At 41.5% G+C, this 21,640-nt stretch overlaps 1 protein-coding gene across 1 annotated transcript in view; it reads right to left on the minus strand.

Annotated features, from left to right (window-relative positions):
• Positions 1 to 11,394: 11,394 nt before the first annotated feature.
• The window catches only part of kcnj19a (potassium inwardly rectifying channel subfamily J member 19a), a 44,993-nt gene continuing 34,747 nt past the window's right edge, over positions 11,395 to 21,640 (minus strand). Inside the window, exon 3 of the mRNA XM_072693055.1 lies at positions 11,395 to 14,839. Coding sequence (XP_072549156.1) covers positions 14,181 to 14,839 — 659 coding nt within the window. The 3' untranslated portion in view covers positions 11,395 to 14,180. The remainder of the gene's footprint in view (positions 14,840 to 21,640) is intronic.

Below are 21,640 nucleotides of genomic sequence, written 5' to 3' on the forward strand. Positions count from 1 at the left end.
AACACAAGTCATTTTGCTGTTTTACAACCCATTAGGTTCAAATTAGGAAATCTTCCCACTGGTTACATAGAAATTCATCATGATTTTTGTAAAGGGTCTCTTCGTCCCACCTATGATGTTCCTTCAGGTTTACATACCAAAAACAGTTAGAAATCAAATGTTTTTAAAGCTAATATACAAAATATATATACAAAAGTTTTGGGACACCTGGCCATTCATGGTTTTTTTCAAATTTAAGGGCATTAAAAAAGAGTTTATCTTGCTTTCGTTGGAGTAACTGTCTCTACTGTCCAGGGAAAAAGGTTTACTGCTAGATTTTGGAGGAGAATTGCTGTAAGCAGGATGTTGGATGATCCCCAGCCCACCTCATCTCCAACTCCCCAGCTCCTCCTAAAAGTATTGGATGGAGCACCAACAATCATTCCAGTGAACACAGTTCTTCCACTGGTACCATTTCACCTAAATGGTTAAAGGTTTTCTCCGGGGACACAATGGCTAATTTCTTCTTGTCTTCAATATCTGTCTGTGTGTTAGAAAGGACTAATGAACCAACAAACTATTCAGTCAATAGCTTTTCTGTCAGAAATGGTCAGACATCTCTGATTGTGTTTGTCACTTAAAGGCCAGAACTGACCATTTCTGCTAATGTTGCTTGTATTTGGAACATCGTATGCTGTGATCTGAGATCTATGCTGGAGTCATCAAAGGCTTACTGCTAGATTTTGGAAGAGAATTGCTGTAAGTAGGATGTTGCATGATCCCCAGCCCATCTCATCTCCAACTCCCCAGCTCCTCCTAAAAGTATTGGATGGAGCACCAACCATCATTCCAGTGAACACAGTTCTTCCACTGCTCCACAGCTCAATGCTCGGGGGCTTTATATCCCTCTAGCCCAGGTCTGGGATTAGACATAGTGCCAATAGGTTTATGTTTATCTGCTCTAGAGAGTCCTATTCTATTGGCTGTTCTTCTCTACTGGGACTTAACATTTGGACATATAGTGCATAGAAATGGCATCTATTCTGATTGGCTACACCGTATTGTACCTTATTCAGGGTGTAGCATATGTTTGAGCACAATGTGCAAAAGGACAGTGTGCATTTAATGAATATTTATATTGCTTAAGGATTGCAGGCGATAATGGCCGTATCATTATGTCATTATTAGCAAACATCCATTTACTTTGCTCTTACCTTGCTGTGCTGTGTAAGATAATTATAAACCACAAAATACATCTGGAATCCATGCTGTTGTGCCCCAGCTTTGGGTCATGCATTATTTATACCCTGTTATTTATATCCATTGTGTTAATAGTGTACCACCAAAACAGCCCACATCATTCCTGGCAGAACACCACAGACCTTCTCCTGTGGATGGATGTATAATTGAATTATTGTCCTATTTGTTCTCGCTAAAATGAAATACAGTGAAATGAGCTTCTTATTTTTCCTCCCTGAACAAGAAGTAAACATTATGAGTCTGCCGAAGCGGCAAAAATGCAGCTTAATCTCAGACGCAGAGAAATTTGTATTTCATGCTTCGGTGAAAGGGTTTAGTCCTAGTTGAGGCTTCTAAATTTCATGGGTCCTTTCAGATGAGTGGTGTGCGGATAGCTCTTAGTGGCACATCGGCAGCGTTCGGGGTCACTGAACGCTGCCCCAGCGCTCCATGATCTTCTTCATGTAATCTAGCAGTGTGCAGTCAGAGGAAACCCCAGCTTTAATGTACCTCTTTTTCAAGAAATACTAGAACAGCAGGGGTAGGCAGGATGCTGACGAGCTCCACTGCTTTTGTTAATGGACTCATAATCAGAGGGTAATTGGTTCAAATCCCAGCGGGCTTGTACTGCTGCTGCAGAGGCCTTTAGGGAGGCACTCCGCTTGAATGAGTTCGCTGGATGTGGGTGATAGGGAAGCACGGATGGATGAATACTTAAAAAAAGTAAACAGCAACTGCATGTTCCATAATTCTCTGAAACTGAATTATAGCGAAACTATGACATAAGTATTCAGACACCCCTTCTAGTGAGTGAATTCAGCTGTTTTGAGGTGCACCCAGGTTGCTACCACAGGCCTTCAATTGCACAGACACAGCTTGCATAGTCTGCTAATAGTTAAAAAAAAAATCATAAATACATTTTCCAAAATATTTACCAGGAAAATTGTGTTCCCAGATCTTCATTTAGCAACTTTTAAGGTTATGTTTTTTTTTTCAGATGGCCTATTCAGAAATCGAATAGGCAAGTCAACCAGCCGGTTGACTCGCCCAGTTAGGGTAACTCAAGGCATCACATAACAGTCACTGTAATACAATATAACTAGAATATTATCATAAGTTATCATATGCATGTTAGACTTTATTGCAGTGTTTAAAGCTACCTACATACTGTATCTGGACAGCTGTAGCTGGAGCTATTCAATGAGACTATTCATTGATAATATTCAATGATAATATTCAAGAGCCAATCTGATCACGTACAACTCAGTCTTGCAAAGAAATTGGTGATATGATCAGTGCAGTGTGGTGTTTATGCTGAGCCGGTCACACCCACTTTTTGGGCTACCTGGTATCACACCACAAATGTAACCATGCTGCTAAAAGACTTACCTGCTAAAACATATTCATTTGTATGTTTTTGTTGGCTGTGAACTCAAGTATTTATAAACTACAAGTGTTATTATGATTGACTAAGTGCTAGGTAGATGCCTGGATGCCAACCGAGAGGGTAAAAGGTGTTGATTACAGTGAGATTAGAAATGTTCATCATGCTGACGGTGCATTTCTCAAATGGCTAGCGTTAACCTCCGGTAACTTTAGCTAGTGAACCACATTTCCCACAATGACACGTCAGCGAACGGTTCAGCATGCATTTCTATCCAGATGAAAGGGTTCCTTTCCAGGATAGTGTCCCATACACAGGGCAATAGGGGTCACTGAATGGTCTAATGATAATGAAAATGAGTAGATCATATGTTATGGCTTTGTCCGTCACCATGCATGCTGCAAGGAACCTCGAAGCTTGTGCTGTTTCTGGAAGTTTGTCCTCGGCTGGGCCTTGTACAGGACGTTCATAGCTATGGGTAGAATGATGCACTGAGAAATGAGCAACTAATGACTGTGCTGAGGCTAAAATTCACCTACACTTACTCATACATACAAACACACACTCACTTATAATTTCTGACAGGCTGACTTTCATGCATGAAGGAGTCCTTTGTGTGTGTGTGTGTGTGTTGGAGCAATGCCAAAGAAGAACTACTTTTGGATCTCTAAAGCAGGTCTCTCAGACTTACTGCAGCCAGGGACCCTGTGTGGAAAGAAAACACTCCACAGACCCCACCTATGTATTTTAGGAATACAATCCAGCTGTATAAATGTTACAAATATGTAGCATCATATTTATTGGATAGAAGCTTAAGCTCTTCTTCAGTAATGTGGCTTAATACTGTGAGAAATATGTAGTTCCTCAAATAACCTCAAGGTTACTCCAAGAACCTAGGGGCTCCTCCAAAAACTCAAATGTTCCTCAGTGCTCTTAGAGGTACATTGTTAGATGTTGTAAGTTAAAAGATCCTTAAGGTCTTTTTGGAGGTTCTTCAGTTTCAAACTGTGGAGGAATCTCTTAATGTGCTTTGAGGAGCCTTGAAGAAACCTTTTTCTTCTAAAAAAGAACTTTTCTTGAAGGTTCCTTAAAGCACCTTAAGAGATTCATCCATAGTCTCAAAAGGAAGAACCTCCAAAAGGTTCTCAAGGATCTTATACATTTCCAGTGCAGTTGAATTTAAATATAATAGCCTAAAGATCCCATTGAAACCTCAATTCCAGTGGGAGCCAGACTTCATACTGAGGATTCCCAAAAGGCTCCTTCTTAGAGGCACCTCTAAGAGCATTGAGGAACACTTGAGTTTTTAGGGGAGCCCCCTAGGTTCTTGGAGTATACTAGAAGTTCTTCAAGGAACAAATCAATGCTTATAGTTTTTCAGTCCTGGTTCCTCCAAAAAATCAATTTTCATTAAGGCTCTTTAGGCTGCTGTAGTTGCCATAGAGATCCAACTTTTGAATGGATTCTTCTAAAAAACATTTCTTAGATGTTCTATAAAGCACCTTAAGTGGCTACTCCACAGCTTCAAACTGAAGAAGCTCCAAAAGTTTCTCAAACATCTTGGATGAGACTATGAGGAACATTTTAAAGTTTAAAGAACCTTCTTATTACATAAATGTTCTACACCAGTGAAAGCTTTTGCCTAGAACCATACATCCAGGGCCAGAACTGCTTTTTAAGGGTCTCTTACACCTCTTACACCTTCTACTTTAGTGGGATGAAAGGAATCAACCAGTTCAAAAGTTTCCTGAGGACAACCCAAAGTAGTTCAGCAGCTTCCAGGAGCTTTGATTGTAGGGCACGATTATAATTCCGGATGAAAACCATGGATCTTTTGAATTGCCATTTTGCTAATTTAATTAAAGCATGCAGTAAAGCTCTTATCACTTCCCTCAAGAGACATTTTGATTATCCAAACCTTCTCCGGTCCCGGGCACTGTCTGTGCTGCTTGTTGAAATAAAGATGAAACACTGTCTTTACGACAGACTGCTCCTAAATCTTACGCACCAGCCTCCTGTCCTGTCTGCTAAATGTTTAATGCTGCAGGTATTTTTACACCTGTAGGATGTCGGCTTGATCAGCTTCAGTCACTGATGCTGGTGATTGGCTGCAGGGCACTGTCATTTCTGACACACTGAACAGCTGAGAAGGATATGAGAAGATTATGGGCTTTAAAGATAGGATATATTTAACAGTTTCTGACTAATGTTTGAGTGAGTTATATTTAGAACTGTCTGGATTGATAACAGCCCATTAGTATTATGTGAGGCTTGAGACTCGGTAAGAAGGCTGTGTTTAAAAGTGTGCATATCCACATTTATTATAACCTTTTACAGTACCCTTCAGAATAATGGCTACCTTAAGTACATATGAATGGGACCCAGTGGGGAACCCTGTGGGATTTCTATGGCTGTAAAGAAGGCCTTATGATTTATGGGCACTACATTTCTTGTTCTTTTTTTGTTAATTGATCATAGTCATTATGCTTGTTGCCAAACTCTGTAAGTACTACATTCCAAGCAAAAAGAGTTATATACAGTACTATAAAAAGGGCTTCTTTGACCCATTAGAATAGTGGACATCTTTTTGGTGCTATGTAGAACCATTTTAAAGGGGGTTTCCACAAATCCAAAGAGCCTTTTAACCAGACAAATAACCGTTTAAGGATCCAATTGGTTACTTGAATTTTCAAGGTTTGTGTAGCACTGTTGCCTTTACTAAAGAACCACTGAAGATCTCTGTATTCTTTTTATTGTTACATTTTAGTCCTGAATTTGGTCCTGATCCTGAATCTCACAATATTTGCAATTATATAGATACATCCAAACTTACTGTTTAGGCCTTGTGAAAGCTTTCCCTTTAGGTTGTTCCAAGAGTCAAGGGACTTGACACAGCGCTCACAGCGCTGCCTGTGGGATTCCTCAGTAAAATCTGGTTCCTCAAAGAACCCATTTGAATTAAACGGCCCTGTTGTTGAATATGCATCTATGAGTTGAATTGATCTTATTAAAATGGTGTTTGCTAAAGCTTTTATCCTTAGGAATGGGTTCCTTTTCTTGAAGGATTCGTAAAGCACTTTAAGAGGTTCCTCTACAGACTTAAAGTGAAGAAATTCCAAACGTTATTTGAGGATATTGTCCTTTTGATATTGAACCAACATGTTTAGGAGTGATTGTAGAATGAAGCCATAATATTTTGATGTAAACTGGATTTTTGGTGTAAGAAACACCACTTTAGGCCTTTTACAGTAGAGTTGTAAAACTGTCAAATATGCTGTATGTTCATTTCTACTGAAAGCTTCAAAATAGATAGGACATGGAAAGTCTTTTACATGATTCAAATATTTAATCTAGAATAGCCAAAAATGCTTAACCAACACATTAACGTCCTTGTTGGGGTGCTAGCAGACATAAGCATTTTTAAACATCATGTACACTGATCAGCCATAACGTTTAACAATACCACTTGCCTAATATTGTATCGATCCCCCTTGTGCCATCACAACAGATCTGACCACTCAAGGCATGGACACAAAACCTCTGAAGGCATCCTGTGGTCTCTGGCACCAAGACTAACATTAGCAGATTAGCAGATCCTTTAGGTCCTGTAAGTTGTGATGTGGTTCCTCCATGCATCGCATTAATAAACTTTAGATGCTCATGACCCTGTCACCAGGAACACCCCACAAGACCTGTCTGATGTCTTGGAGATGTCCTGACCCAGTGGACTCCAGTCATCACAGTTGGGTTTTTGTCAAAATGGCTCAGATTTGTATGCTTGCTCATTTGTCCTGCTTTTAACACATCATCACCTTCAAGAACTGACTGTTCACTCGCTGCCTAATCTAGCCACCCCTTGAAAGTTGCCACTGCAGATGAAGATAATCAATGTTTTCACTTTACCTGGTGGTGCTAATGTTATGGCTGATCGGTTTATCTGATAATGTGGGCCTGCCACAGTGACGGTGCCTTGTTGTATTTCATCCAAGTACCTCAAACATGTCAAAAGAATTATTTGGAGTGATATATGTTTTTTCTGAAGAACCCTTCAATGGATCTTTTAATGGAAAACTCTGGCTTTTTAGACCCTGATCTGCTGCATCTTCATCCCAGGGCCTCATATTACACAATTATCTCATCCTATTTCTCCATACTTAGAGAAGTATAAAATTTTGAAGCCCTTGAGTGTGTTTTGAGTCACCATGTTTACATGTTAAATCACTGGAACACTCAGCTTCTCATAGCGCATTGCTCCATTAGGAGTTTGGTGTATCGTGAACTGGTCATGTCATGTCGCAGGGTGCTTATTAATCAGACCGCAGAGGACATCAACCGAGAGAAGAAGATGGTAAGCTCAGAGAAACTGTATTTCTTGGAAGTAAAGGGACAGTATTCCCAACCGCCCCGGCACTGATTACACATCCCTGATGCTCTTTATGCGTTGGTGTAATCTGTCACTGAGGTGCAAAACCCAAAGCACATTCACCATCTGAGCCCTGCTCACACACATCAACACAAGAACCCTCCATCTGGCCTTCTACTGTTTCACTCTTTACCTTTCAACCTTTTGTGCTCTCTTCATTGTCCTTCCTCATTTAATTTCCTCTGCATGGTGTTTCACCATCACATCAAGCCCATCACGCTCTTTTTTTCAGGCTGTAATTACAGTGACCCTGCCCGTGGTGCTGAAATCAACAGATTCTTATCTTTGGTGTGTCGTTCCTTCTATGAGCCCAAGCCATTTTCCTCCTGCACATGTTTTCTGTTGAATAGTATTTTGCTGCTGAAAAGTGTGTGTTTTCATATCCTTTGGGGAAATTACAGCATCATTTTGCGTGTACTTTTCCCTCTGACCTAATAGCTGCTCTTACAGAAGTAATCACCACTTTTACTCTGTCCACCTATCAGATGCCCCGAATCGCCACGAGACCCTGTAGTGATTAAACTCTGAACCAATCAAAGTGCACACTGCTAATGGCTCACTTTGGCATAATAGTGGCAGGAAATGTGTTTTTTCTCTCTCTCAGTGGGTAATGATTACGACCTCAACAGCTCCTGTAATGAGATGGACAGTGCCGGGGCTGAACAAATGCTTTAAACAAATTGGTCGGAAATAACACTTTTTTTCCCCTGACTTAACAGTAAAAGCACAACTTGCAATTTTCTGGCCTACACTGAACTTCAGTACACCAATCAGCCAAAACATTAAAACCACCTACCTAATATTGCATAGGACTCGTGACTTGTGCAGCAAGTGAGGTATGCACTCAAGACACAAGACCTCTGAAGGTATCCCGTGGAATCCAGCACCAGGACATCAAGGTGAGGCCTCCATGGATCAGAACACTGAGCTTTGGGCATGCATGACCCTGTAGCTGGTTCAACAGTTATCCTTTCTCTGAGCATTTTTGGTAGATACTGACTGCTGCACACCACAAACACCCCACAAGACCTACCTGATGTTTTGGAGACTGATGTTTCTGACTGAGTCGTCTAGCCATTACAGCTTGGTTCCTGTCAAAGATTGCCTTCAAGAACTGACTGTTCACTTGCTGCCTAATGTGAAGATCTCACCCCGTGTCCTTCAGTGTCACATGTCAGTGGTTTTAATGTTATGGCTGATTGATGTACATTATATTACATTGTCAAACGTATACCCAGACACCCAGACAGCACTTCCAAATGGGCATTAATATGCAGCTGGACTCCCTCCACTCATCTGGGAAGGCTTTACTCTAGACTTTGGAACACAGCTGTAGGAAATCTCTTCCATTCAGCCACAAGAGGATTAGTAAGATCAGCACTGCCATTGGGTTATAAAGCCTGGCTCACAGTTGGAATAGTAATTCTTCCCAATAGTGGAGAATGGGGTGGAGGTCACGGCTCTGTGGAACTTGGCAAACCCTTTTTTTTAATGGACCTCACTTTGTACATGTGGGCACTGTCATACTGCTACAGGAAAGGGTCTACACTAAACAGTTGCCTACAAAATTGGAAGTGCACATTCCTCTAGAATGTCAAGTATGTTGTAGCATTAAAAGTCAATTCCACCAGTTTGGCAAATTTCTAATTTTAACATCTTTAATAGCTACAGTTCATAGTTTCTTCTGAAATGAAGGGTTTTAAAGATTTTCTCCTGCTGTTGTTGGAGTAAGTGTCCAGGGATGGAGCACGACCATCATTCCAGATAACACAGTTCCACTGCTCCACAGCTCAATGCTGGGAGGGGGGGGGGGGTGTTGGTTATTAGGGGCACATCAATAGCTGACAAACCCACAACCTCGCCACCAAATCAAGTGCTCCAACCACTGAGCCACCACTGCATGGCACACAAGGAGAAGAACCAGAGTGTTCTTTCCATACATGCTGTTCTAGAACATTCTTCTTGGTGACACTGTTCTAAAATGCTGTTCCCATTCATACTGTTCTAGAACGTTCTCCTCAGTGATACTGTTCTGAAATGCTCTTCCCATTCATACTGTTCTAGAATTTTCTCCTTGGTGACACTGTTCTAACATCCTCTGTTCTAGAACTCTGTTTTATGGCATCGCTTAAAGAACCATTTAAAGTACCTGTATTTTTTCAGGGTTATTTGTATTAATATCAGTAAGTTTTACTGTATTTCGTTTGCAGTTATTCTAAACACTGATTCACTGAAGGGAATTTGGTAAAGTGCTCTTTTACGTGCACTGGGTTTGGTCTGGGTTCACTGTGGGTTTGAAGATTGTGTGAGTTTTGTGGGAAACATGTGCAAATGCCTCTCTGTCCACAGTGAACCGTGGCTTTGCTCTTCCACATAAAAAAAAACACTCGCCCACAAACCGAGAGTACGTTTGGCCTGACCTACTGAATTCGAGAGGAAACAGGAAGCCAAGCAAAGGTTCTATCTTCGTGGAGAAGATCAGTAGAGAGCGTTGGGAAGGTTACTGTGGAAACCGAGCCCGGTCATCATCCTATAGCTTACGGTTTACGCATCATTACAGCTTCTCTATTGGTTTGGTCAGTCGTTCATTCAGATTCCCTGCTCACACATTCATGTGTTGTGTTGGTTCTCCTTGCCACACCATACACTTTTCTATATCTAGAATGTTCTTCCAAAGTCACGCTGTTCCAAAATCTTTCCCCCAATTCTCACTCTGAACACTCTCAATGTTTTCGACATTTACACTGTTCTAGATAGTCTCCCAGCCAGACTTATCTAGCATGTTCTTCAGAAGTCATACTGTTCTAGTATGTTCTTCTCCAATTCACAATAATCTAGAATGTTCTCCCAACTCGCACTCATCCAGAATGTTCTCGGCATTCACACTGTTCTAGAATAGTCTCTCAGTCACACTTATCTAGCATGTTCTTCAAAAGTTACACTGTTCCAGTATGTTCTTCTCCAATTCACAAAAATCTAGAACATTCTTCCAACTTACACTGTTCCAAAATGTTCTCCGCAATTCACACTCATCCAGAATGTCCCTGGCATTCACACTGTTTTAGAAAATTATCTCAGTCACACTTATCTAGCATGTTCTCAACATTTACACTGTTCTAGATAAACTCTCAGTCAGACTTATCTAGCATGTTCTTCAAAAGTCACACTGTTCCAGTATGTTCTCTCCCAATTCACACTCATTCAGAATGTTCTCGACATTCACACTGTTCTAGATAGTCTACCAGTCACACTTATCTAGCATGTTCTTCAGAAGTCACACTGTTCCAGTATGTTCTTCTCTAATTCACAATAATCTAGAATGTTCTTCCGACTTACACTGTTCCAAAATGTTCTCCCCAATTCACACTCATGCAGAATGTCCTCGACATTCACACCGTTCTAGAACAGACTCTCAGTCACTCTTATCTAGCATGTTCTCAACATTTTACAATGTTCTAAATAGTCTCTCAGTCAGACTTATCTAGCATGTTCTTCAGAAGTCACACTGTTTCGGTATGTTCTTCTCGAATTCACACTCATTCAGAATGTCCTCGGCATTCACACTGTTCTAGAAAAGTCTCTCAGTCACACTTATCTAGCATGTTCTCAACACTTACTCCGTTCTGGATAGTCTCTCAGTCACACTTATCTAGCATGTTCTCAACACTTACTCCGTTCTAGATAGTCTCTCAGTCACACTTATCTAGCATGTTTTTCAAAAGTCACACTGTTTCAGTACGTTATTCTCCAATTAACACTAATCTAGAACATTCTCCCAACTTACACTGTTCTAAAATATTCTCCCCAATTCACACTAATCTAGAACGTTCTCCCCAGTTACACTGTACATTGTTCTGGTTTACTTGGTTTAACAAATTCATTTTGCAAACACTGCAAAACATCTACAGACGGGCCTGAGGGCTAAGCCCTGTGACCTTTCCCTGTTTTCAGGAGCACAGCGTGCGAAAAGGCTGCAGTATCTGATTATTTCAAGCATGTTTCCATCAGATATTTAGTATTTTGTTGGCTGGAACCCACGATAATAGTTTCATTGCATTGTTTTATTCATGCAACATCAGGCCCATCTTGATATTGCATGAATAAAACATTGCTCATGTTGCATGAATAAACAATGAATGGAAATAATTATTTTGAACACAATCCCACGTTTGTGGTTCACCTGTGGATAATGCACCTGTGCGTCAGAAGTGAAGCAGTGCGGTTGTCTGGATCATCAAATCAACAGTTTTACAGGTTCTGTTAAAGGATCGGATTTGTCTGATTTGATCTGATTGGGAAAAGGCAGCAGAAAACACAGGACCAGAGCAGCCTCTTAAATAGAATTTATTCATTTGAAAACTATGGGATGAGGGAGGGGTGCTACACAGAGATGGTGAATGTGAATGCATGCACACATGGTGACATGTGTGTGTGTGTGTGTGTGTGTGTGTGTGTACTGTGTGTGTGAACAGAGTCAGAAGTAACCAGCTAAAGTAACATTAGTCCCAGCTAGAGTCTCTGTGCAATTCCCACAAACGCTTAGGGGTGAAACAATACACATATTTCATGATGCGAGAAGTGTGTGTGCCTGTGTGTGTGTGTGTGTGTGTGTGTGTGTGTGTGTGTGTGTGTGTGTGTGTGAACTAGGACCATAGTCAAAACAACAAATTACTGTATTTTAAGTTGAAGCAGCAGCAGCAGCATTGCTCCAGGAACAGGGCTGGGCAACTTAGGTCCTGGAGGTCCGGATTCCTGCAGTTTTCTGCTTTTCCTGCTCAAGCACACCTGATTCTACTCACCTGTTAATTGCCAGGTTTGGTAGGTCAGTTATAGCAGGGAAATCAGGACTCACACTGTGCTGGACTCTGACCTCCGTTGCCCAATTCCTGCCCCAGAACAAACTTTAAGAAGGTTCTAGAGTCTGCTGGACTGATAAAGGACACAAAGAACTGAGGAATCAGACAATACATCTATTTCAAACAGCTGACTGCTAAAGTGCTCAAACATTACTGAAGTGGTTAATGGTCATTTTGACTTACTGGGATCTGTAACTGGGGGGAAAAGTCATCAATGTGATGCTGGTGAGCTGCGTCCAGTTTGAAACAGCAAGTGTTGTTTTTCTGGCATTCTGTCTGATATAAGCATGAAGTGGTTTTATAATAATTGGTCACATTTTCCCTTTTTGTCCCAATTAACCCACCTCCAACGCTCCAGACACTAGGAGGGTAAGGGCTTTACACATGATACCCAGCTCCACCCCAGTTCCACCAACAGACACCTGTGCTGGCAACATTGCTTAAGATTGAGGGGACAGAATGCATGCCTGTTGTGCTCTCTCTGACTCCGGTCACTGATGGCAAAGCAGCATGGCACCAATATGACAACTACCAGGTCGCCTACTAATGCCTACTACCCAGAGCCCATTAGGACAGCATGCTCTAGACAGTACCCCTACTCATTCATTCAATGACCTAATCAACCAATCACGTGGCAGCAATGCAGTGCGTAAAAGTATGCAGATATGGACCAACAGCTATAAGAAATGTTCAGTTAATGCTGGTGCTAGAAGAGCTGGAGCAGGATGTTGGATGATCACCACCCCACCTCATCCCCAACTCCCCAACTCATCTGACTGAAAGTACAGGATGGAGAACCATCCATCAATCCAGAGAACACAGCTCTCCCACTGCTCCACAGCTCAATGCTGAGGGGCTTTATGCCCCTCTAACCCACGCCTGGCATTAGGCATGGTGCCAATAGGTTCATGTTCATCTGCTCCAGAGTGTTATTTTATTGGCAATATACATTTCTACAGGTATTAGACTAAAGGTGTGTGTGTCATCTGTGTCAGCAATGGGTGCAACCTAATGTAGCTGACTGTATTCATTAGAAGGTGTGTCCACAAACTTGTGGACATATGGGTTTTTTTTTAGAGGAGTAGTCCAGCATCACCTACACTTTCTGCTCTTCTGGAGGCTCAGCCCCTTAACGTGCATGTCCAAAATCTAATGCATGCTATCTAGTGTGTTAAGCTGGCCACAAATATTTGGACTTTGCCTGTTATATTGTGTTGGTCTCTCCACATGTTCATATATACACACTTCCATGCAGCATCATCAAGTTTTGTGTTTCCACTTAAAATCTAGTCATCAACAGCAAACAGCTGCCTGCACTAGACAGTGTAATGAAAAATGAGCTTTTCAGAGTGAGCTACACTTGTGAGATTTTTCACAAAAGCCTCCAAAGCCCATGCCAGAACAGCGGGCTGTGATTGGTCCCTTTCCTGACAAAAGCAGGAGGCTCTTGGCCGTATGAAGTGTTGAAATGCGCCATTCTTTCTGACCACAGGCAGACGTTTGGCTCATGCGACTACATCTAAATACACTATATGGATGAAAGTATTGGGACACATACACATACACCTACAGAAGCTTTTAAGACATCCTGTTTTAAATCTATAGGCATTAATAAGGTCCCTCTTTGCAGCTCTATCAGCAGGTCTGGAGCTCTGCAGTTATTGAGTCAGACTTTTCTGCACTATGCTCTTGGCTTAGCACTCGGCCCTGACCCCGCTCTGTAGCTTTACATGATCTGACACTTCATGGCTTATGAGTTACTGTGGTTTCTAAAAGGTTCCACTTTTCGATTATACCACTCCCAGTTGGTGGTGGAATATAGAAATTTCACCAACTGACTTGTTGCAATGGTGGCATCCTATTACAGTGTCCCAATACTTTTGTCCATACAATATATCGGATTATGACTTATTTAAGCAATTATCTGCTATTACTGATATAATTTAACATGGCTAACTTACTCAACAGTGTGTATTCCCCCTGTATCTATACAGCTGATATTAATGTGTATTGTCACACCCCTAAGAAACACACATCCCAATATCTAAACAACCCAACATGCATGGTTCAGTCCCTTCTTCTCATTCACCACTTATGCCATCGGAATGCTATTCAAAGTCTATCCTCTGACCTTCCATTCCATAAATTTGCTAATTCTGGTTGGAAGTTGTTCTTTGGATGCTGATTCAGGACCAGCCTGTCCCACCAGGTCCGACCCGTGACCTCTGCAAAAGAAACATGAAAAATCTGATCTCAGTTCAGCAGCAAAGAACAACTTCTCCCGGCTGTCCAGCTGACCTCAGCGATCAGCGTTCATCCTCCTCAGCTTGGCAGGCAGGTTGTCCTCGGGTCTCCCCCCCGATGAGGAGGGCAGGGGTGAGTGTAGGGGAGCCTGAGGGTGTGTAGGGATGGGTGCTGGAGTAGGAGGCAAGCTCCTCTGGTGGAGGTCTCCAGTGGACATGGTCATGGGTTCGAAGCCCACCTTTAGGGCCTTGAGGTGGAAGCGACTGTCGCCGTCCCCCTGACCTGGGCTGGAGCCTAGTCGCTGCAGCTTCAGGGGCAGATCTCCGGTGCTGGATGCTTTCTCTGAAGGCTGCGAGCTCAGGCGCAAGACCTTCCTCTGAAGATCTTCCTTGCCGGAGGAGCTCATGCGCTGCAGCTTGCTGGGCAGCCTGCAGGAGGCGCTGCCAGCTGCCTGGCCGGCTCGCTCCTCACCTAGCTCCAGACAATTGACGGAGAAGACTCTGTCGCGGTGGGGCGTGGCCATGGGGGAGGGGAGTGAGCTTTTCTCCTCGTGCTCTTTGACACTATAGGGCGGTGTGGGCACTTCGAAGGTGCTGTGGAACTGTGAATAGTCTACTCGGAAAAAGCCCTCCTCCAGAGACATGACCGGCAAGAAGCGGTGACCCCACAGTACCTCGTCTTCAGTGTAGGAGGTACGTGCCTGGCATGTCATACCTGAGAGGGACAGGAAAAAAGAGAAACAGCAACGTTAAAGGATCCATATCATGTTCAACTGGACAGCTAGCTTTTATATCAGTCTACTCAGGCTTTAGTAGAGCTCAGTAACACTGAGATAAATAACTGATCAGCACAGTGATTTATCAGTCTACTCAGACTTTAGTAGAGCTCAGTAACACTGAGATAAATAACTGATCAGCACAGTGATTTATCAGTCTACTCAGGCTTTAGTAGACCTCAGTAACGCTGAGATAAATAACTGATCAGCACAGTGATTTATCAGTCTACTCAGGCTTTAGTAGAGCTCAGTAACACTGAGATAAATAACTGATCAGCACAGTGAGCACAGCACAGGCTTTAGTAGACCTTTGCAATACTGAGGTAAATAACTGCACTGTTGGTGCTCGATCTTTGTGGTATTTTGACCAAATCATTTCACAGACATTTCATCAAGACCCTAGGAAAAAAGGCATTATGCCTGATCAAAAATAAAATACAAGAAAGGGTAAAAATGCACCCTTAAGAACAGGCATTCCAGTGGCAGATGCATATACAGCCAAAATAACTCTTTTTATTACAGTCTTCTGGTTCCTCTATCAGTCTGTCAGTAATGGCTAATTTACACTCTCTCAGCATAGTGTGTGTGTGTGTGGCTCTTTAGGCAGTAGCTCAGATAGGCTTTCAGCATTCAGTGACCCATTAAAGCAGGCGGCCCATAGTTACTCAGCTCTGCCAGCTTTCTTATGGACTGTGTTGAGCACAACCAGTGAAGGAGAGCAGAGCAAAATCCAATTCCTCTGATTTCAAGTTTCTTTGCTATACAATTTAAAACAGTCAATAAACCGATCAGTCCAGTCAGTGCAAAGCGAATAGGGGGTCTTTCGAGTTAGACAAAAGAAGAGATTTAGTCAGCTTTGTAATAAAAAAAAGTCAATAAGCAAAAAAACAGTAAACAAAGAGACACAGGTGTTGAAATCATCTTTCAGATGACTTATAGATAAACAACTGCAAATGCTTATTAAACAACCACTACAGGAATATTTAATATACTTACAGTTGGAGCAACACTCTGATTCATTTGGTCTTAAAAGTATAACAACGCCATCTGATCAATGCTGTAACTTATTACCTATTTATGTTTTATATCATTAAAAATACAGTCTGCTCTTTGCTTTATGTGGATGGTTCAGGATAAACGGTCCAATAGGACAGGCCCAGAATTTGTATAATGTTTTATTACAGTATAGCATTAGAGTTAACATTCTTTAACCTTCTCCCATGACCTCACCCTTCCACATATGCAGTATTAATATTATAGCCATTATTTACACCATAAAATACCAGGCAAACATCAAAAATCACCCTTCATTTTCTGAACTTCAAAACCATCAAATTATTAAGTACATGTTAGTAATTTTTCTGAAGATGTTTCTGAGGAGCTTATATATAAAAGGAAGATGAAATAAGAAAGTCCAAAGAGAATGAATAAAATCCAAAAATAATTTTACGAGATGAATAATAAAGAAAATAAAGAGATACAAAAAAGGGACTCAAAGCTAGACCTTGTAGATCATCAAAACTGCTCCCACAGTGCTTAAAGCTTTCATCTTTGAGAGAACGAAGAAAATTAAGCTCCATTTTCACTTCAGATCTGAAAACATCCTCTGGTGTTTCGGTCCATCCTGCTGCTGTGAGAACAGACGACCCAGCGCCATGGATCTGAAAGCATGTGGAGCTGATCAAGAAGCTCTTACTGAAAAAAGCCAACAGACATCCACTGCTGAAGCTTCTGGTGCTCTCAGAACAATGGACTGACCAACCATGAGCCCAGACCTCATTATCATTGAAGTTGTTTGGGATGACTTGGATGGGTAAGAAGCCATCCAAGAAGAAAATGCTCCAGAAATTCTAAGACTTGACTTTGGAGGCGTGGAAAGATCTCTGTCTGCAGATTTCTGTAGAAACACTGAACGTGAATCTGCTGAATGGAAGCTGTAATTAAAATAAAGATAATTCCTCCACAGTTTCAAATTGAAAAACCCTAAAAGTTCCACAATGATCTTGCATTTTACCAGTGTAGTAGTAGATGAGGCTTCTGTGTCATTTTTTGTGTCAAGTTTTCTAAAAAAATTTATAATTTGTCCTTGGAGTTTTGAAATAACTACATTTTGGGAGGAGGAACATGCCTGAAGCCCCTCCTCCCTGCGCAACCCACCACCACCCCGTCACCTCACTTTTAACCCTGTCATGTATCATTTCTGACTCCACATATAATTTCTGAGTCCTACCACAAAACAGAACTTCTTACAGTCTTCTCCAAGCTTCATCATAAGCTGGAGGCATGGCCTGAAGTGGCAAACTGGCTGTTTTGATTGAAAATAAATAAATAACAAGTGGCCTCTGATTTTGCACAGTACTGTACATCACACATTAAAGCGTTGTATGAATATTAATATGAACTGCAGTTTGGTCCTGGTCTTCTGTTTGCAGAAACCCTGCAGAGAGCCTGAGCACCACAAGCATTTCATGTTCCTCAAAAGAATTCCCCCTTTGATCAGCTCATCCACTTTAATTGGGCCCTCTCTGACGCCTTCATTTAGATCTGTAATGTGATATTGATCTGGAGAGCAGGAGGTCTATGCACCTTTATAATTAAAACACTAAATGGCACCATTTAGAACACGCACACACCTACAAACACATCTATATTCTACCCACATTTTCTAATTATATCTGTAATTGGATGTTCAAATCAAACTGAATGTGTAATGTGCAGTTTAAGGTGCCACACACTGAAGAAAAAAGCCTGTCTTAAAGGGAAGCGAGAGAAGAGTCGGCAAAGCCCTGAAATTAAGGTGTTTATTTAGGAAAGTTCAGATGGAACACTGTTACGGTCTCTGCTGTTTTTACCCCAGGCTCTGAGGAACAGCTGGACAACTGATCCAGATGTGAGCCAGTTCATGTGGAGTAAAATTGATGCTAGGGGGGTTCAGGCAGGATGCTTATACTCATTGTTTTTTATGGCCACACAATATATTGAAAGTATTTGGACAATTTTTTTTATAGTTTTAATAGTTAAATGATGAGAGTTTAATACATTGACGCTGTCTGCTGTTTCCAAAGTGATTTATCAGTTTGCTCAGGCTTTAGCAGAGCTCAGTAATACCAAAAGCAGAGCTGGAAAACAGGCCAATTCCAAACCCCCCAAACTGTTGCGTAACAGTATTGACTCGTCAAATTTATCCCCTACAAGATTTACATACACCCAGCCCACTAAGGAAAGCTTTTGCAAAGCTAAATGCAATGCTTAGCAAGACAAAAAAGGCTCAAAGCTAATGCTAACTGTCTGGGTGAAGCACCCCTCAGTGGCGAGTTGTTCGTTGCAGGGAAGCTGTTGAAGCTAGCCGGGTGTTAAGGCCGGCCGGGAAGAGTGAATCGCTAAAGCTGAAGAAACTAGCTGGATGATAGCTATAGTAACTGTGTGCCGACTGCCGGCACTGAGAGGACCCAGAGAGGATGGCAACACTTACACTATCCTTGTTACAGTTAAAAAGGGTTTGCTGTTGTGGGCCAAAGCACAGCTATAAACCAGCCAATAAAAGCAAGGCTTATCTTCTAAATAACATTATCTAAATAACAGGGTGGTAAATACGCTTCTAAACTGCTTCTGAGATGGAGCTTAAAATATGCAATAAATGTATTTTCTGTCACCCTTACCTAATATTATTTGTCCAATACTAAAATTATGGATGATAATTATGACCAATAACTCAGAACCAATACAGTTACAACTGATTATATATATATATATATATATATATATATATATATATATATATATAAAATTAATTAAAATTAATTTTAATTAATTAAAATGCTTTTATAGGTTTAAACGTAAAACTATGGGTTACTGATACAGACTCCTAATAAAGGTTTTACAATGATTTTCACCCATGCAGGTGGCCATATCTTAGCTTAGAACGGGGTAACATGAGTGAAAAAGACATAATGCCTTGTAAAACCTTCCTCTGTTCATTAACCTCCTAATGCTAAATGACTCAAAGTACTTTAGGCCTTAAACAAGTTCTTAAACGGCTACCGTAGCATTTAAAGGGACACAGCAGCCGTCTGTGTGTCTCTTAACAACCGAGGGCAATTTGGCTGCTTGACCTGAGATTGTGTACAATGATTAGCTTGACATTTCTATCCGGGTCCAGGGCCTGTGTCGATCAATAAGCGCTTATGAGTGCAGAACAGCACTCGGCTCCGGCTCGGCAGGCCCACAGCAGGGAGAATACAGCACTGAGTGACGTGAGAGAGCACGAGCGCGAGAGAGCGAGAGAGAAATCATAAATCACAGTATAAATTTGTAGGTATTGATTTATAATTATCCCTACTAGCTGCTGCACAGCTATTTGCATTTCTATATAAGGGTCAATGAGGTCTCCCAAGCTAATTTACTCTTTGTGTGACTGAATAACAAATGCTGAACGAATGGAAAACATTAGCTGGATATCAGGCCAGACCGCAGGACCAATAGACTGCTTTCACAGTTTGTAAACACAGAAAATGTGGCAAGGGTGCTGTTGAATTTCGGAAGTGGAGCATTCGCTCGCTGAACTCAGCTATCAGAAACAGCAAATCCATAATTTCCTTGTCTGAGAGTTGGGTACATGGTCGTCTGAGCCATTGTTTGTCTGGTAAGACATGTCATTTGAGTGGAGCTCTGTAAAATTTAGTCAGAAATTTAATCAGAAACTGTTGCCGTTGCTATTTGATGTATAAATAGTGAGTATGCCTTTGTTTGACTTGGTTGGGGTGAAAAATGCTATGATGCAGTTTAACAAGCCTATTTACCACCCTGTTATTTTACCTTGAAACAAAACACACTAATTTTCCTTCATGTTGGGCTCATGAAACTCTTCAAAGGTGAACTGCTTGTCTGGTTTACGTCAACAGGAAGGCTTTGGCCTTGTAGCCTGGCCCGGCCTTGTAGCTTAGCACAGCACTGCAATTGTTTTTAGCACTCTAACAAGAACACTGTAGTTATTTTGTTGTAATTAGAGGCTGCTAGGGTTAGCCTAGCACCTGCATTTCAACTGCTGAATGAGCAAAAAAAGGGTTCCTCTGGAAGCCTTTATTCAGGTGATGTTTCACCTGGCCAGCTAATATTATCCTTATCCTTTTTCGCTTCCACATGCTCCCAAAGTAGCCATTGCATTTAGCCAAAAAAAAGTTTGCTATTGGGTGTGTGTCAATTTTAGAGGTAGAAAAATATGGAGTCAAGATTGTTACACAACAGTTTTGGGATTTGGGGATTGGCCAATTCTCTGGAGGTTTTTCTTGCGTGGGATTTTTGAGGTTCCTGGTTTGTCACTTCCATGTACCAAAGTCTTATTATTCAACTATTCTAAGGTAGTTGTAACCCCTTAACCCCTGTTGAAGCTAGCCGGGTGCTAAGGCCGGCCAGGAAGAGCGAATCTCTAAAGCTGAAGAAACTAGCTGGGTGCTACATTTACATTTACATTTGTGGTATTTAGCTGACGCTCTTATCCAGAGCGACTTACAAGGTTACTCATATTACACAGGTGGGCCAATGTAGTGTTAGGAATCTTGCCCAAGGACTCCTATTGGTGTAGCGCAGCATAGTCACCCAGACTGGGAATCGAACCCCAGCCTCCCACATGGTGTGGTAACTCAGTGGCAGGTAGTGGCACAGTAGCTATGTGCTTCAGCTTAATAACTGTACAGTAAGCCGACTGGGCACTGAGAGGACCTAGAGAGGATGGCAACACTAACACTATCCTTATTACAGTTAAAAAGGGTTTGCTGTCGTGGGCCAAAGCACAGCTATTAACCAGCCAATAAAAGCAAGGCTTATCTTATTTTGCCATGAGAGAGACAAAATAACAGGGTGGTAAATACACTTCTGAGATGGAACTTAAAATATGCAATAAATGTATTTTCTGTCACCCTTACTTAATATTATTTGTCTAATACTGAAATTATGGAGTAAATAGTCTATGGCCCATCGGTGGGGCTATTCTTTGATAATAGAAGTCTTTAATAACACTTTCTAGCCGCTGATGGGTCACAGGCTGTTTAAGGGGTTAAAACTGCTCTAGAATAGAAGGGCTTGAACTAACTGTACTAGTTTGGCCTGTTTTCGATTGCAAACAAATTGATTGTATGAATATTTTTAAATTGCTGCCTGCTGCATGTTCACCTAGTTGTCAATCAAATGTGTTAACCCGCCCCCATGAAGAGCATCCTGCTTCTTTTTAATGCATACTGCACCTTTAACCCCTTTAACAGCCTATGTCCCGCCATCAGGCCGAAAGTGTTATTACACACTGCCCACCAGTTTCTACACAGACCTGTAGTTACTGAGTAATACACCTTAGTGTGTGATAAGCCCAGTGGAGTGTTAAGGGGTCAATGTGTACTATGTATAAAATACAAGGCATCAATTACAGCATGAATATGTGTCTGAGCCGATCTTATGTGTAAAGAAACACACCTTTTTGGGTTGCATTATGTCTAGAAAACTACAGTCTTCTAAAGTAAACTAATATAAGATGATCTCGGAAGTGCCTGAGATGTTGAGAAAGGCTGTGTGTGTATGTGTGTGTGTGGGCAGGTGTGAGTGTGAGACAGAGACAGATGTGAAAAGGTAGAGTAGGAGTTTTAATTATACCTTCTCTTTGTGCGTGTGGTCTGGAGGAAAATTATATTATGAAATATGAAAGGGAGAGGAAATGCCGAGGGCTGGCTGACACGTCCTGCTGGAGATACACT

Source organism: Salminus brasiliensis, chromosome 12, assembly GCF_030463535.1.
Source record: "Salminus brasiliensis chromosome 12, fSalBra1.hap2, whole genome shotgun sequence".
Classification (NCBI taxonomy): Eukaryota; Metazoa; Chordata; class Actinopteri; order Characiformes; family Bryconidae; genus Salminus; species Salminus brasiliensis.